Source organism: Hyaena hyaena, unplaced genomic scaffold (assembly GCF_003009895.1).
Source record: "Hyaena hyaena isolate Hyena2069 unplaced genomic scaffold, ASM300989v1 scaffold_23, whole genome shotgun sequence".
Taxonomy (NCBI): Eukaryota; Metazoa; Chordata; class Mammalia; order Carnivora; family Hyaenidae; genus Hyaena; species Hyaena hyaena.
In genome coordinates this window covers 397,105-415,883 of record NW_024080655.1, presented here as the reverse complement: position 1 = coordinate 415,883, position 18,779 = coordinate 397,105, and the positions used below count along the sequence as shown (strand labels likewise).

Genomic DNA, 18,779 nt, shown 5'->3' with positions numbered 1-18,779 from the left:
TTGACAGGCTTTAAACAGATTTAGGAATGCAGTCTAATCTTTCCTCTTAAGTGTCAGTTGTCCAAATCATTGTTGCTCCAGTATTTAAATTAAATCTCTCTGTTAAATTAAGGCTCCAAGTGGTAACCTCCAGTCTCTTTACTCCAGGATACTTTTCATCCTTGTTCTAGTTGACATATGGAATCTACAAAAATAAGTACACACACACACACACACACACACGTGATCATAAGTAAGTCTCAAAATAGACACTTTGAGTTAAATCTAGGATATAACTAGTTTTTTTTTAATGTTTCTTTTTGAGAGAGAGAGACAGAACACAAGTGGGAGAAGGGCAGAAAGAGACACACATACACACAATTCAAATCAGACTCCAGGCTCTGAGCTGTCAGCACAGAGCCCCATGCGGGGCCTGAACTCATGGACGACGAGATCGTGACCTGAGCTGAAGTTGGAAGCTTAACTGCCTGAGCCACCCAGGTGTCCCCAGGATGATCCTTTTAACACTACGAATCACTGTCATTGAATGTGGTTTCTTTGTTTCATTATCCATGTATTCCTTTAGGCCAAAAGATGTGTGAGTGGGGCCAAGGTGTGTCTTTATTTTTGTATGGCCTGAATGCAAACATTGCTTTCATTAGTTTGACAGTTCGTTTAAGCTTCACTTTCTTCATCCTTCAAATGGAAATGTTACTAACTACTTCAGAGAATTATTTTAAATACGAAAACTAGCCCTGCATATAGTAAGTACTTACTGAATTATGCCCTTTCATTTTCCACCTAGGTTACCAGTACTGAAGACATTTTATAATGAAAAATTTCAAACATACACAAAATGAAAATAGTAGTATTATAAGCGCTCCTACATTGACCACGCAGATTAAAAAATGATTCATGCTTTACTACATTTGTATCATCCATCCCTCTTTCTCATTTATTGCCAGAGTATTTTAATGCAGTTCCCAGTCATCCTGCCATTTCAATCTCTGCATGGTTCATTATCCGTATCTCTGAGGACTTTTCTTATGTGACCACAAAGCCATGATCACATCTAACAAAATTACCAGTAGTTGCCTGATCTCAACCCATTCTCGGTCAGTTGTCCAAAAAACTGGAGCCATGTTTTGTTCTCATCTCTCCTTATAGTGCTTAGTTGAGTGCTTACATGTCTGCTCCATATGCCAGGGTAGTTCACTGTGGCCACTGTGTGCTGGAGATGTGGATAGTGTGACTAAGAAACTGAAGTTCCAATTTTATTTAAATTTTAATTTTAAAAAAACTAAGGCAACGTAAAGTATTTTGATACAATAAAATTTTGGATATATTGCCTTAAACAAAATATTATTAAAATTAATTCCACTTATTTGTTTTGCTTTTTTATGTGGCTACCAAAACATGTAAAATGACAATGTGGCTTGTATTATGTTTCTATCACACAGCGCTGTACTAGGGGTTAGGCTCTGGTCTAAATTTTTAATTGTACTATCTCATTTGTTTCTTGTAATTGTATGAAGTAGGTAGAATTATTCCCATTATTCACAGAAGGAATAAAACCCAGAAAAGCAAACTAACTTTATCTATAGTCATGTAGCTCATCATCGGTGGAACACAGATTCAACCTTGATAAATTATATCATAAATGTACAATTTCCATTGGCATTTATTTAAAAAATGCTGATAATACCTTTGGGATCTTCTTTATTATTTTAATATTTCTGGGATATGAGTTGCTGCTTTAATTAACCCCAAACAAAATCTAATTGACCAAGATAGACGCCAATACTCTGATCGATTAGCAGTGTCCTGACGTCTGTGTTCTTGGAAGACCCATTGGCCTTCTCACCAAACAGTAGTTTCAGCTACAGGATCGACACAGTCTCAGACGATGGTGCAGATTGTGGGAAAGCATATTAAGGCTCTGCCACTCCTCCTGCTAGAGACTGGGACTCAATAGGATCCTCTCTCACCTTCCCTCTCCCCCCACTGTCACCTGCCATGTGGTGCTGGGCTTAGACGTGGATTATTCCACAATCTGGAATGCATTACAACTTTTTAACCTGTAGTAGGATAAGGACAGAGGCAAATAGATGAGGGTTTAGGCTTCATCAAATGCTAAATTTCAATGCCTTGACTAAAATGCTGACTCACTGAAAAAATTTGTCCACAGACATTTCTTGAAAGAGGTGGCTTTCTAAAAGTCTGCAGTAAAGGCATTTGCTGACCCCTTCAGATGTCCTCTATTTATTTCTGTCATAATATTTAAAATCACTGTCTTTGAGGCACCTGGGTAGCTCAGTCGGTTAAGCATCTGACTTTGACTCAGGTTGTGATCTCACGGTTCATGGGTTTGAAACCCGTGCTGGGCTCTGTGCTGACAGCTTGGAGCCTGGAGCCTGCTTCAGATTCTGTGTCACCCTCTCTCTCTGCCTCCCCCCTCTCCTCTCAATTTTGCTCTGCCTCAAAAATAAAAAATAAACATTAAAAAAATAAAACTACTGTCTTTTAGACTACTTGTGTGTCTCCCCCAATAGATTGTGTGTCACCTAAATGCAGAGTTTATTCCTATTTATATAGGTCCTCCAGACTTGACCTTAAGCCAGGCACAAATATTAGGTATTCAGTAAACTTTGTAGGAGGAAGAGAGCAAGGGGGAGAAAATGAGAATTATTAGTTTATGAATCTTTCTAGATGGTCTGGTTTTAGACTACCTATTGTCTAGCATAGAATACTGGTTAAAAGCACAAAGTCTTATCAGATAGAGCTGTATTTTCAACCCCTGGGCACACCAATACCAGCTGTGTGGGTCTAACCATGTAAGTTTAGCTATTTAGTCATTGTCCTTATCTCCAAACTAGGGGTAAATAGTTCCTGTCTCATAGGGTTGGTGTGAGAATTAAAATAGCCAATGCATGTAAAGCTTAGCATAGTGTCTGGTCCATAAGAAGTACTTATGAAATATTAGTTATTGTCATTTTTATCCCATACATCATAAATATGGGAGATATGAAGCAAAGAAGAAAGGTGATAAAAATGATTTCACTTACCTGGAGGGTATGAAACTCTTCCTTCCCATCATTTCCTACTTCTAGGTCCTATGAATCCTCCACCTAACTGTTACCGCTCCAAACACCATTCCGATTCTAATAGTCTCAGATTTCTGTAGTCGTGAAACGTATATATGAACATATATGTGAACATATATATGAACAACATATGTGAAACGTATATATATTTCATAACATATATGAAAAAAGTAGTCTGTCTCCCATTTATTGCTTAGAATAGCTGTATGGGTCATAAAACAAAGTTATTTGCCTTGGAGCCTGAAGCAAATCTAAGTTTATATTAAGTTCTTGACAGGTGTTCAGTAAACAACAAGGACTGGAGGGTAAGTATAATAGAAACATGTGACTTAGGGGACCATCCTGAAGGTTAACTTACTCTCTTCCTGACATCCAGACTTGTCTCCCAGCTCAGTATAAATTCAGGCAAAGGCTTTATCATATCCGAATTCTATGGCTTGGGAAGGAGAAAGAAAAGCCCCATGATACTCAGAGGATACTGTGATCTGCATCACTGTCTTGAGCAATGAGCTCCCATGAGCCTTCAGTTGGCTTCCCCTGTTGGAAGTTCTTACCAAAGATACAAGTAGCTTTCCCCACTTCATGGGCCAGGTGTCGGGTCCCCTTGGGAGATGGCTTTTTAGAATGGATTCCCTGTTTTTATGGGCACTGAAAGTGAACCATCATGGATTTCCTGTCTGACACCCATCCTTTAACAACAGTGGATTCCATTGATTAACCACTTAGTATGTGTCCTCCATTATGATAAGCACTTTATACACACTTTATTTTATATTTAGAGCATCAGTTGAGTTGAACTGAAGTAATAATGACTATTGTTTGAGGCTTACTATCTCCATTTTTCTATGTATGACTTCATACTTCAGTATTAATTGATTTGATAAATAACTGTAAGCCAAAATGGAATCCAGGTGTTCAACATTATGGATAAATTGCATCTATCTACCTGTGTGTCTTTTATCCATGGCTCTTCTGTGCATCTTTGTAATAAACCAGATGTCCACATATGCATGTCTGCTTCTGGCTGTACACTGCATTCAGTCTGTATGTTTATATTTGCATCAATATCTGTTAATAACTATAATCTTGTAATAACTCTTGGTCAACAGTAGTGGAAGTCCAAAAACTTTGATTATTTGAATGTAGGTTAGCTATCTTTGGCCTTTTGCATTTTCATGTACATTATAAAATATGCTTGTAAATTTCCATAATAATATCTTCTGGCATTTTATTTGGGATTGCAATGAATCTATTGATGAAGTTGAGTGTATTTGGCACTTTAATAATCTTGAATTGATAAATTGATAAATGGTTTATCCTTTAATTTATCTAGGTCTTCTTTAATTTTTCTAAGTGTTTTCTAAATGTTTTCTAATTTTCAATGTTAGGGTCTTACAAACATTTTGAAATTTTATTTAGATTTTCTACTTTTGCATAGGATGTGGAAAACTGGAAAGGGTGTTGCTTACAGCCTGTGAAAAATCTAGATAAATTACAAATTCATAACTTTTGGGGGAGTGTATTAGAGAGTTGAGGTTTTATTTATTTATTTTTAAAGAGAGAGAAAGCATGAGCAGGGGAGGGTCAGAGAGAGTGGGAGACACAGAATCTGAAACAGGCTCCAGGCTCTGAGCTAGCTGTCAGCACAAAGCCTGACACGGGGCTCGAACCCATGAACCATGAGATCATGACCTGAGCCAAAGTCAGATTATCAACCGACTGAGCCACCCAGGTGCCCCAGAGAGTTGAGGTTTTAGAACAACTAAATATCCTGAAATAATAGGCCCTCCAAGCAGAGATGAAACAGCTCTGTTTCACTGGGGAGCACTGAAGGAAGAAATGTCAAGAGCCATATAAGTGGGTAAGAAAAATATAGCTAAATTTTTAAAAAAAGTGAATTGGTTAAAGGCCGAATGTAGGCTAGCATGAGACTACAGAATGGCTGAGAGCCACAGACATGATGGAGTTCATGCTCACTTGTATGATATATTCTCTACAGGGGCCTTCACTGAATGCTCATGAGAAACACTGAGGACAAGGTAGTGGATTGAGGAAATCTACACTGGTGATACAAGCTTGTTTGAGGATAGCAGCTGCCACTGGGAAGAACACAGAGCCTCACTCAGACCCTTCTCTCTTACAGAACAAAAGCCTTAGATCTTAGGAGAAGAAGCTTCTTGCTCCCAGGGTTCATGAGAAGATCCACTAGGACAGGGGGAAGCATAAAAGAAAAGAATATTCTATCCTTGAGGAGGAGCAGGAGAGAGGCCAGGCCCAGAGTGCTATGCCAATATGATTTAAGATCTGTTCTGCCTGGGGGTGGGCAATAAATCTGCCAGACTAGACCCACCAAAGATATGTCAAAATTCTGCTGCCACAACAAACATGGGAATAAATGATCAATGCTTTAGGTGAGCTCATCAGTAGACTTGACACAGCAAAGAAAATAATAGTGACCTTAAAGATAGGTTACTGTAGGGGTGTCTCAGTGGCTCACTCAGTTGAGCAGCTGACTTTGACTTAGGTCATGATCTCACGGTTTGTGAGTTTGAGCCCTATGTTGGGCTCTGTGCTGACAGCTCAGAGCCTGAAGCTGCTTCAGATTCTGTGTCTCCCTCTCTCTCTGCTCCTCTCCTACTCATGCTCTGTCTCTCTCTCAAAAATAAATAAACATTAAAAAAAGATATGTTACTATAAATTACCAAACTGAAACATAAACAGAAAAAAGAGCAGGACCACTCCCCACCACCCCCGGGCCCCAGTACAGAATATGCAGGGTCTCTAGGACAATATAAAAAAATTAACATTAGTATAACTGGAATCCTAAAGAGAAAATGGGGGCAAAAGAAATGTCTGAAGAAATAATGACTGAGAATTTCCAAAAATAGTAAAATATATCAAACTATAGATCTAAAAGTCTTGGAAGAGTTGAGCAGGAAAAATAACAACAAAAAAGAAATGAATAAACCCCATGCTGGCATATCATAGTTCACCTGCTGAAAGCAAAAGAAAATGAGAAAATCTTGAAGGCAAACAGTGGAAAAAAGAAATATAAACAAAGAAGATATGAAGTACAGCAGACTTCTCATCAGGAACTATATATAGTAGGAGACAATAGAGTAAAGTCTAATAGAGTGATGTCTTTAAAGTATTTGGGAAAATACCTCTGTCATCTTATAATTTTATACTGGTGAAATATTTTTTTCAAAATGAAAGTAAAAAAATGATTTTTTTTTGCCAATCAAAAACTGAACTCATACTAGCAGACCTGCACCAAAAGAATATTAGCTTTTCCAGGCAGAAAAAAATATTTTATTTTATTGAAAGTTGGATATATAGAAAGAAGTGAAGAACTTCAGAATGGTGTTAAATATAAATGACTATGTTTTGCTTATTTTAGTTGCTCTTAAAATGAGTAATTTTTATTTTTTAATTTTTTTTCAAGTTTGTTTAAGAGAGAGAGAACGCATGCATGCACAAGGTGGGGGGGGGTGGGCAGAGAGAGAGCGTGTGAGAGAATCCCAAGCAGGCTCTGCACTGTGAGTGCAGAGCCCAGTGCGGTGCTCAGTCCCATGAACCATGAGATCATGACCTGGGCCGAAACCAAGAGATATGCTTTAGCCACCCAGGCACCCGAAAATAAGTTATTTAATTTTTTTAAAAATTTATTTTGAGAGAGACAGAGAGAATGTGAGCAGGGGAGGGGCAGAGAGAGAGAGAGAAGGAGAGAAGGAATCCCAAGCTGGCTCCACACAGTCAGTGTACAGAGCCTGACACAGGGCTCAAACTCACAAAACTATCAGACCTGAGCCAAAGTTGGACATGTAACCGACTGAGTCATCCAGATACCCTAATAAGTGATTTTTAAAGCAGAAGTAGTAGCAATACATTCTGGGTTTGTAGTATATGTAGAAGTAAATTATATGAAAACATCATAAGAAGTGGGAGGCAGGAATTGGAAGTATACTATTCTTTGGTTCTTAGGCTCTATGAAGTTGCATAAAAGTATTTCACGGTAGACAGTGATGAATAGAAGATATAATATGTTATATAATATGGTCTCTATTATTATATATATATAAATGTATATTATATGTTAGCAACCACTAAAATATTTTTAAAAGAAGTACAAATACATAGGTAAAATGGAATAATAAAAAATAAACTAATTCAAAATTAGGCAGAGAATGAGGATAAAGGGAACAAAAACAATGGAAACATAGAAAACAGTTGGTAAGATGTTATCCTACCTGTAAGGCATTCTTTAAATATGAAGACATACATAGATTAGGAGTAAAATTATGGAACAAGATATATAATAAATGCACTAATCAATGAAAGCTAGAGCAACTCTATTGATATCAAAGTAGACTTTTATACAAGAAATATTACCAAAGATAAAACGGGATATTGCATAGATGACAGATGCATAGATGACAGATGGAGCAATTTGCTAAAAAGACATAGTAATCCTAATGGTATTTGTACCTAAAAATGAAGTCTTGAAACTACATGAAAAAGAAAGACCTAATAGAAATGACTGTCCTTTTATTGAAGTTTTCTCAGTCATCTTTTGGTTGGATGAAACTCCTTACATAGCAAATTTTTCAGAAAGGGTGCTTATGTACAGTATTTACTGAGTTACTCCATGATCAAAACTTTATTTATTAAAGGACAGCTTGGCTAGGTATAATATTCTAGTTTATAATTTCTTGACATTCTTGAAAATGCTGCTACACAGTTGCCTTGCTTTGTAGTGTTTTGGGAAGTTGCATGCCACAAGAATTCTTTTGTTTTTGTAAGTTATTTCATAATTTTGCCTAGAGTTCCTGAAGATTTCTTTCTTTATCTTTAACATCTAATAGTTTTATTAGAATACATCTTGGGGTTGATTGTTCTATGTTAATTTTTCCTGGTACCCAGTGGATCCTTTCAACATGTAGATTCATTTTTTTAAGTTTATTTATTTATTTTGAGAGAGAGAAAGAGTATGTAAGCAGGGGAGTGGCAGAGAGAGAGGGAGAGAGAGAATCCAAAGCACTGTCCACACAGAGCCTGACATGGGGCTTGAACCCACAAACTGAGATCATGACCTGAGCTGAAATCAAAAGTCAGATGCTTAACTGATTGAGCCACCCAGGTGCCCCAAGATTTAAGTGTTTTTAAGTTTATGAAATATTTTTTGAGTTGTAGTTTTAAATATTAGTTCTATTCTATTGTTTTGATTTTTTTTAAGACATCAATTATATTAGGCCTCCTTGGTCTAACTTCTATTTCCACCTCTTTCTTTTCACCCCATTAACTTCTTTTAAATGTCATTTTATTTCCTTTGATTACCTAATTTACTTTCATGCTGTTTATTATAATTCGACTTGAATATTCTCCTTTTGGTACATTTTCATTGCTGACATGATTTTTTTGTCTTTTTATTTTATTTTTTCCTGAGTTTAATCAACTCTCATTTCACCCCTTTCTGATTTTAAAATCTTTTTTTTGTTCTTAGATTTTGTATTTCTAATTCAACATTTTATTTTCATATCCTTAAGTGTTTGTCATGTCTTCAGCTTTCCTCTCTCAGAGCATAGTTGCTCGGTGTTTGTAACTTCTCAGAGTTCTCCAGCTGAATTAATTGAAAACATCTTGAACCTTTTCCTAACTCACAAATTTTTGGTAAAGTTTTACACCAGAGACAATAAATTCCATGGGGAATGTGGCTCTTGATCACATGTGAGGCTCAATTTATTTTAAACAGTTTAAGCATCTCAATATTGAAAAACAATCCTTGGTCTTCTAGTGAATGAGTGGGCTTTCTAAACTAAAAATAGGTCCTAAAACTCACTGCCTAGCTGTTTTCTTCCCTAATTTCTAAATAGATGATCTAAAGACTGGCAATGGGGATGATTTCCTAATCCTTCCCTTTGTGATTTATTTGCATCACCCAGGCTGTTCATTTTCTGAAAGATCATAGAACCCATGGAATCTTGTGTGGAAACAAGATTGGTGAGGTTAATTGCCAATTACAATCACAAAATCAAAATCACTAGAAGGGAGTTCCAGGGTCATGGAAAAAGTGCCTCAGCAACTTGACTAGTCCCTAGCTGTGTGACTCAGAAGTCAGTTAAACTCTCTGACTTTTCGCTGCCCCATCTGTCAACTAAGAAGATTGGATTAATGATCTTTAAATTGCCTTTCAGCTCTAAAGTTTCTTCAGTTTCACCTAACGTCTTAGCTGAGATAAAGCGGCTTAGCCCACTGGGGGCCTTCGATGCAGAGGAAGGAACCTGTGGAAGAGTTTTGTGGTGAGGAGAGCTTCCTGTGTTCCAGGGCACCGCCTGCAGTCTCCGCAGCCCAGGACGTCCCTTTGAGTGATGGGCTCTTGCAACAGAAGGAGAAATTGTTCCTGATTCTAAGGAGGAGAGCCTTTATGTTCAAGTCTTTGCTGTAAACTGAACATACTCAAACAATGTAGGTAAGGCCATACCCAGGAGGATGTCTCAGGTTGACTGAATGTGGAGCCTTTTATAGGCTCCAAATCACTGTGTGATCTAGATTGAGTCACTTTTCCTCCCTGTAAAAAGCAGGGGACTGAACAAAATGTGCCCTGAAGTTCTCCTTGACATTCAGATTCTGGGATTCCATAAGGTACCCCTTGAGGTCTAGAGTGAGTTGTGGGAAGAAGCTCCTTGTGATGTGACTTTGAATTCATTGCAGTAGGTCTTCCGGGCTCTCTGTCACTTGTTCTTTTGTCCTCATCAGCTTTCTCTCATTGAGACTTTATTTAGGAGGATAAAATTCTACCTACTCTGGGTCTAGCACATCATTTACCTACCTAGGTTTATATGTAATCCATGGGTTACCTTCTAATCTGTGATCCTAGGGTGAGGGTTTTATTTGGTGAAGTGCTGGAGGGAAGAGGAGGTAATTTGTTACTAACTCCCTCTTTCTTTTGGGCAAGGGGAATGAATGAGAAAGCAGAGAGAAATGTAAATAAATACCAGGAAGTGTGAGCTCATAATAGCTACTACTTATTGAGAGCTTCCTCTTTGCCAGGCAACCCTCTTGCAACAACCATGTCAAATATGAGTTGTTCCCCTATTCCAAGAAAATGAAACAGTCTGTTCACAAGGACACGTGGTGTGTGGGTGATGGAGCTCAGCGTCGGCTGCCGCCTGCAGTCCTTGTTCCCATAATCCCTACCTAAGACCAGCCCCTGAGGAGAGAGAAGGGCAGCTCAGCAGGTGTTCTCGCTGTGTTGTCTCCAGTCTCTTAGAGGTCCGTGAGCCCAGAAATGTTCCCTCCACTAAAAGACAGGTCAGTTCTGACCTGTGACTCATCACCTCTGTGTCTACAATGATCCCATGAGCTCATATGATACAGTTGTCTTACATTTCCCAAATGAGTTTTTTGTTTATTTTTTAAAATACATACCATGTGGCCCTAAATGGTAATCTTCTCAACGTATAGACTCAGATGTTAAATGTACAGGAGTGTGTCAGAGATTTGGTCTTTTAAGTGAGAATTGGGCAATTCGTGTCCGAGCAACACTGGATAAAACAAAGAACAACAAATGCCTTCTATCGAATGTAACTCATGGAAAATAATCTATGAGGTAGAAGTAATATCTTAATAGCAAAGTTGTGCTATGTGTGGCTTTGATCTTGTGCAGTAAAATGTAAATGTCTGTTTCCGAAATAGAAATGATCTACATTATTCTCAACTTTTTATATTTGGTGAAAAAGTGTCACACCTGTGTTGTCAAGATAGACTGAAAGGAAAATGTAGACAGATAGTATTAAATAACCTGCTTCTTTCTTATCAGTTCTACTCATTAATCAACTTATCAGTCAAAAGTCTTCATATATAGTGAGCACCATCTATGATGTTGACACTTAGGTGCTGTGTGGGTTTGAGGAGTAATAAACTGAAGACAGATAGGCAGCATGAAACCACAATGAGCAATAAAAGTCTCTATAAAAATCAAATGTAGTAAATTGTATGGTTCTAACTGTAGATGGTAGAGAATTTCTTCTCCTTCTCCTTCCTTCTTTCTTCTTCTTCTTCTTTTTTTAATAAGTAGGCTTCATGCCTAGCACAGTGCCCAGTATGGGGCTTGAACTCATGACCCTGAGATCATGACCTGAGCTGAGATTGAGTTGGATGCTTAATGGACTGAGCCACCCAGGTGCCCCAAGAATTTCTTCATTTTTAAATTCAACTCAGTGAACATTTACTGAATCCTTACTGTATATTTAGTTCTGAAGATTTCAGACATGAACAAGCTCAGCTTATTCAGGGAGACAGATACAGAAACAGTAATTATAGTAAAACTTGCTAAATATTCCAGTAGAAAGCTGTAAAAAAACACAGAAGAAGTGTTGGCTAGAGGGGAACAATGAATGGTGTTTGATCTGAGCATTAAAGCAAGAATAACCTTGGGGTGCCTGGCTGGCTCAGTCAATGGAGCATGTGACTCTTGATCTTGGGGTTGGGTTCGAGGCCCAACTCAACGCCAAGTAGAGATGGTAGAGATTACTTAAGAATAAAATATTTTAAAAAATAAAACAAGAATAAACATTAGTCAGAAAGCTGAGGTGTGCCTGCCAAACAAAATGTAAAGAGCATACATGCAAAGACCAAGTTTGGGAGAATCATGTGTATTTCAGACCGGCTGGAAAATGGGCTCCAGGACCAGTGGTGGAAGGGAAACCAGAGAGGCGAACAGGTCCAGCTCTTACGTGCCTGGCTAATGCTACTGGACTTAGCCTTCTAGGCAGGGGGAAACCATTGATAGATTTCAAGTCACTGCCTCACTTGTTCAGATTTGTATTTTAGAAGTGTAACAATAATAAAAATAGCTTGCATTTATTGAGGGCTTGCTGTGAACTCAGTGCCCCATGCCTTACTGCATTTAGCAGAGGGATGGCTTAAACCCACTTCTGGAGTCGAGAACTGAGATGGACGTACACATGTGGAAGTGACCGGGTGGCTTCCTAGACAGTGGACACTGTAGAGTGGGTGGGACTTGGAGCGGGAGGCAGAGGGGCAGGCATGACATATGATGTGAAAAGTAAGATGCTCCTGTGGTGGTTATCAGCTTGCCTTTGTGAAAAGGTGAGGGGACCTCTAAGTAGAACAAGAATATGTATTTAGGGGCCATTGAAGTTGGCTTAAAAGGGCAAGGGGAAGGGGCACCTGGGTGGCTCAGTCAGTTAAGCGTCTGACTTTGGCTCATGATCTCTTGGTTTGTGGGTTCAAGCTCCACGTCGGGCTCTGTGCTGACAGCTAGCTCAGAGCGTGGAGCCTGCCTTGGATTCTGTGTCTCCCTCTCTCTCTGACCCTCCCCTGCTCACGCTGTCTCTATCCCTCTCTCTCAAAAATAAAACATTAAAAAATTTTTAAAAAGGGCAAGGGGAAGTACTTTAGAGCTTCTAAAAGTCAGGGGGAGGAGTTGAGGCCTGCTTTCCAGGCAACAGGGAGACAGTAGCGGTTTCTGAGGGATCCGAGCACAGGGACTCAGGGAGAAGGCTGACTTCAGTATGCAGGATGGGGGTCGGAGGGGGGACGATGACCCGCAACACCTGCAGACAGTCAGTGCATGGAGGAGCTGCGGTAATCCTCACAGGAGCTTCTAGCCTGCCTGAAGACCATGGCTGCAGGAAGATGGAGGAGGAAATTGGTGAAGTCAGTGGGTTGTGGGGATTGTGTAAATGTGGGAAAAGCAGGAGAAGCAGGAGTTAGAGGCGACTGCAGAGATTCAAGCCTGAGCCCAGGCAGAATGATGGCGCTCCTGTAAGACCCCGCTGAGAAGAGGGGTCTGTCAGAGCACCCCTGCTGGGGGTACCCGCTCCACAGCTCAGTGTCACCAGCTGCAGCTCTCACCGCTGGCCAGAGCCGTGCCGTGGGGGCAGAAGAGGAGGGGAAATCCCTGAGTCTCACACTCTGCTGTGTTCCACATAGTGTCTTGGTCTCTCTTATTCCAGAGATGGTGGCATCAAAATGTTCCCGATAACTTGCGGTTCCCCGCCGTGTTCCTGCCGTTCACAGGGCAGCGTAATAAATGGATTCGACAAGTTTTATGTCAACCGTGGGTTTTGATGTTACTTCTCTAAGGTGCTGGAAAGGAAGTGGCCAACCCCTTTCTCCTCTGGCTGAGGACTGGTGGCCCTCCCTCCCTTTCTAGAAAGGCCTGGGTTTCAGCCTTGGCTCAGTCACTCACAAACTGTGTGTATTTGGGCAGGCTACTTAACCTCTCTGAGTCACAGCTTACTCACCCATCAGTTAGCGACCTCAAAGTGGTACAGGAAGAATTAATTGAGGGGACAACAGTTATCACAGTCCAGCACACAGTAGATGCTGACCAAAGGACAGCAGTATCTGCTGCTGTTGCTGTGGCTGTTGGGATGACAATGACAGAGACAATGGTGAACATCAGGTCACCACATGCCACATGCTTGAGTTTTCCTCTGGCCACCAGAGAGTGTTTTTTTTTTGTTTTGTTTTTGTTTTTTAAGTTTATTTATTTTGAGAGAGAAAGGGCACACACAGAGGGGAGGAGCAGAGAATCCCAAGCAGGCCCCACTCAGGATGGAGCCCAACAGAGGGCTCGATCTCACAACAGCGAGATCATGACTTGAGCTGATATTAAGAGCAGTTGCTTAACTGACTGAGCCACCCAGGTGCCCCGAGTCTGTGGGCTGTTTTTGGTGTTTCCTTGTTTCCCTTCCTCTGGACCAGAAAGGGAACCTCCTCTCTTCTTCAGTCATTCTTCTTCTGTGCCCTTCTTTTATGCCATGCAACCCCCGATTTCTTCTCCAGTGTTAGCCAGGTAACTCACCGAGGATTCTCTCAGTGTACATTCACCTTCTGTATATCTTCTCGTTTGTACTAGGAGAAAGATTAGTGATGGGGTAAGGTATTTAATTTATTTCAGTGTGGAAGCCCAAGTGGAAGAAGAAAAAATAAGAGGAATAAAAAATACTTCAAAGTAGTCTTACTTGCTGTTTTTAAACTGAAGTATAGCCAACACACGTTACATTAGTTTCAGGTGTACAACATAGTGATTCAACAGCTTCAAAGTAATTTCAGAAGCGGAGAAAATCTGGAGAGTTTTCGCTGCCTCATGTCATGGATGTGCTGTGGAATTGCATGAAGTTACAAGCGTCTTGAAGGTGAGAGCCATCTTTCATTCTTCTCTTGTATGTCCCAAATTGCCTGGGCACATGGTAGTGCTTAATAAAACATTTGGCCAAAGAACTGAATTAAAATAAATCCTCACCTCCTGCTGACAAAACTTGCCAATGGTGGGAAAACTGGAAGACAGAAACAAGCAAACTGGCGAATCCCCATCTATTACATTTGAACTATTGTTTGATACTGACCTATAGTCTCAACAGCTTCCAGAGTCCGCTGTACCCCAGGTGTCACAATTTTCTCCAAACATTTGTAAAAATTCATGAAGACATGGGATTGGGCAAAACCATAGGACCTGAAAGAATCCAGAAACTTAGATAATTCATGTAAGGAAAATATTGAAGATATTCTTTAAAAAGGGAGAACTATTAGTGAACTTTGCATTTCTGGGAAGTAAATGGAGGAAACTATTCAAGAGAAGTTCACTTGAGAATTTCTCATGCAAAGGCATGATGAGAAATGTTGAGCCTGGGAGAATTGTTCGTAATATGGATACTTATTAGTGCTGAAAATGTTTATTGCTATTTCCAGTGCGGTATACTTGAAATGACATGCCAGTTGGAATAAAATGATCTGGTTCATGTTCTGGATCTACTTCTTACTGGGAGACTTATCTAATTCACAACCTCTCTGAGCTTTGGTTTTCCTCACTTGTGATATGGGGATTGTGGAGTTTTTATGAGATAGATTGCATAGTGTCTTATATAGAGTAGGCTCTTGGGCAGCGAATGGTTGAATGTTTGTTTTATTAACAAATAAATAAGCAAAATAAACCAGTAAGATAATATGTGCAAAAGGGTCCTATTAACAGGCAAATGCTAAATAAACATTGAAGGATCGGTGTTATGATGTGTTTGTTGTGTCACAGGTCTCTTCTCTGAGATTCATTTTCTCCAAATGGAATCCATGGCCAGTACAAATAATGTGACTGAGTTAATTTTCACTGGCTTGTTCCAGGATCCAGAGGTGCAGAGAGTGTGCTTTGTGGTGTTTCTTCTTGTGTACCTGGCCACAGTGGTGGGCAATGGTCTCATTGTTCTGACAGTCAATGTCAGTAAGAATCTGCATTCCCCCATGTACTTCTTCCTTAGCTACCTGTCCCTGGTGGAGATCACTTACTCCTCTACTGTTGTCCCTAAATTCATCACAGACTTACTTGCCAAGATTAAAACCATCTCTCTGGAGGGCTGTGTGGCTCAGATATTCTTCTTCCACTTCTTTGGGGTCACTGAGATCCTTTTGCTTGTGGTGATGGCCTATGACCGCTATGTGGCCATCTGCAAACCTCTTCAATATATGAGCATTATGAGCCGCCAACTATGTCATGTACTGGTGGCTGGCTCCTGGCTTGGGGGCTTTTCTCACTCCATTATACAGATTCTTATCACCATCCAGTTGCCCTTCTGTGGTCCCAATGTGATTGACCACTACTTCTGTGATCTTCAGCCATTATTCAAACTTGCCTGCACTGACACCTTTGTGGAGGGGGTTATTGTGTTGGCCAACAGTGGCTTAATTGCTTTGTGCTCCTTCCTCATCTTGGTGTTCTCCTATATTGTCATCCTGGTCAACTTGCGGAACCATTCTGCAGAGGGGAGGCGCAAAGCCCTCTCCACCTGTGCCTCTCACATCACCGTGGTCCTCTTGTTCTTTGGACCTGCCATCTTCCTCTACATGCGACCCTCCTCCACCTTCACTGAGGACAAACTGGTGGCCGTGTTCTATACGGTTGTCACCCCCATGCTGAACCCCATCATCTACACACTCAGAAATGCAGAGGTGAAAATTGCCATGAGGAGGTTGTGGAGCAAAAGGAACTTAGGGATAGAGTAAAAATGGGAAAGTGATAAAGAAAAACATCTAATTATTCTTTATTTTTGAAATGGATTTTGATTTCAGTGAGACATTCAGGAATGGCAAAAACAAATGTAAGGACCTAATGTTACTGCTGCTGTGATTCTCCTCAATAACCAAAGACTTGCTGGTATCTTGGTGTAATGTTTCAAAGGCAGAGATCAGCTTGCCTCCATGATATCCAATATGATCTTCTCTTCTAGTGTGGAGAAATGTATCTTTGAAAATTGTATCCAGGGCACTTCTCCAGAGAGGACATTCAGATGGCCAACAGACACATGAAACGATGCTCAGCGTCCCTCATCATCAGGGAAATACAAATCAAAACTACACTGAGATACCACCTCATGCCAGTCAGAGTGGCTAAAATGATCAAATTAGTTTACTTTAGATGCTGGCTAGGATGTGGAGAAATGGGCACCCTCCTACACTGTTGGTGGGAATGTAAACTGGTGCAGCCCCTCTGGAAAACAGTGTGGAGGTTCCTCAAAAAAATTAACACTAGAACTCCCCTATGACCCAGCAATAGCACTGCCTGGAATTTACCCAAGGGATACAGGAGTGTTGATGCATAGGGGCACATGTACCCCAATGTTCATAGCAGCACTCTCAACAATAGCCAAATCATGGAAAGAGCCTAAATGTCCATCAACTGGTGAATGGATCAAGAAGATATGGTCTATATCGGCAATAAGAAAGAATGATATTGGCCATTTGTAGCAACGTGGATGGAACTCAAGGGTATTATGCTAAGTGAAATAAGTCAGGCAGAGAAGGACAGATACCATATGTTTTCAATTATAAGTGGAACAGGAGAAACTTAACAGAGGACCATGGGGGAGGAGAAGGGGGAAAAATAGTTGGGGAATGGGAGGGAGGCAAACCATGAGAGACTCTTGAATACTGAGAACAGATTGAGGGCTGATGGGGGTGGGGGAGAGGAGAAGGAGGGGTGATGGGCATGGAGGAGGGCATTTATGGGGATGAGCACTGGGTGTTATATGGAAACCAATTTGGCAATAAACTGTAAGAGAAAATAGAAAAAAAAAGAAAATTGTATCCAGGGGTGCCTGGGTGGTTCAGTCAGTTAGGTGTCTGATTTTGGCTCAGGTCACGATCATGCATTTTGTGAATTCAAGCCCTGTGTCAGGCTATGTGCTGAGAGCTCAGAGCCTGGCACCTGCTTTGGGTTCTGTGTCTCCTTCTGTCTCTGTCCCTCCCCTGCTCACCTTCTGTGTCTCTCTCTCAAAAATAAACATTAAAAAAAAAGAAAATTGTGTCAAGAATTTTTCTGTTCTTCTGAGTGGTTCTTGGCATCTTGTACCATGGATCCTCTGATTACACGTACTGAAAAAATCCCTGGGGCCATTTTGGTTCTTGCGACACGTTGGTACAAAAGGTAGTTCTTCAGTCTCCACAGGCCCTTTCACAATGTCCAGTGTCCATAAGTTAAAAAAATATATATATCAAAAGGGCATAGGTTCTAGCTATCAGTAGGGAAAGATGAAGCCAAACATTTTAATGAAAAGATTACTTTTAGCCTTATCCAAATGTAAATAAACACAGAATGTAGGAAGTTCTTTACTTTTTATTTTTTAAAATTTATTTTTATTTTATTTTATTTTTTTTTTTGAGAGAAAGTGTGCAGTGGAAGGGCAGAGGAAGAGAGAGAGAGAGAGAGAATCCCAAGCAGGCTTCATGGATTCATGACTGTGAGATCATGAACTGAGCCAAAATCAAGAGTTGGACACTTAACTGAGTCACTCAGGCACCCTGAGAATGTAGAAAATTCTTGTTAGGCCTAATATGAAGAATGAAGGGGAGGGAAATATTATCCATGCTTGTTTCTACTCCAGACTCCTGTCTTTTATGCTAGGTGACCATGCCAAGTCCACTTCTTATCGTGCCTATTAGTGTTTCTTGGTGAAGTAGGATGAGACCGTCTGTGTCTGTTTCTGTGGTCCCAGTGTGATTGGCCACTATTCCTGTGCTTTCCAGCCATTATCCAGGCGTGCCTGCACTGACACCTTTGTGGAGTGGGTTATCGTGTTGTCCAACAGTAGCTTCATCGTTCTGTGCGCCTTCCTCATTTTGGTGACCTCATATATTGTTTCAGCTCTCCAAACTCCACCTCACCCAATCGACTCATATCATGTGGACAGTTTAGAAGATATAATAAAATGTGCCCTTTTGCCTTTGGAATTACAAAGACTGGCTTTGCATTTGCACTCTGTCTTTTCACCTTTCCATGAAGATCAGGTGAAGTAATTCAGGCAGTTTCCTCCTCTGCAGAGGGATGTAGCATCACAGGTGTGCTATAGGCCTTAGGGACTTGTCTCTTTCTCCTTAGGTGCTGACTGAACGTGTAGGTGAATAGTGGTTCTCAAGGCAGCAGGAAGTCTTCCCCACTTCCCCAGTAATCATGGCTGTAGATGACCATCATTAAACCCTGATAAAATACTTCTGCCAGAACAACTTTACCAACCCTTTCTATATGGCAAAATCCTATGCATCCTTTTAAGCTGTGGGTTAAAGTCATCTCACTTATGAGTCCTTCTCTGACTTCCCTCCTCAAGTTGAATTTGCGTCTCCTGTCCATGGTTATATTTATGTACCTTTGTCATTGCCCTTATCATTCCGATTGTAATTATT

The 18,779-nt window shown here is 40.4% G+C and overlaps 1 protein-coding gene across 1 annotated transcript; it reads left to right on the top strand.

Moving 5' to 3' along the window:
• Positions 1-15,170: 15,170 nt before the first annotated feature.
• LOC120228439 (olfactory receptor 4B1) lies at positions 15,171-16,106 on the top strand. Its single transcript, XM_039226794.1, has one exon. It carries the CDS (start codon positions 15,171-15,173, stop codon positions 16,104-16,106), a length of 936 nt encoding a protein of 311 aa, XP_039082725.1.
• Positions 16,107-18,779: the final 2,673 nt, after the last annotated feature.

Bases quoted from the DNA above. Each gene is read 5' to 3' on its own strand.
- LOC120228439 (XM_039226794.1), top strand. From the start codon at position 15,171: ATGGAATCCATGGCCAGTACAAATAATGTGACTGAGTTAATTTTCACT.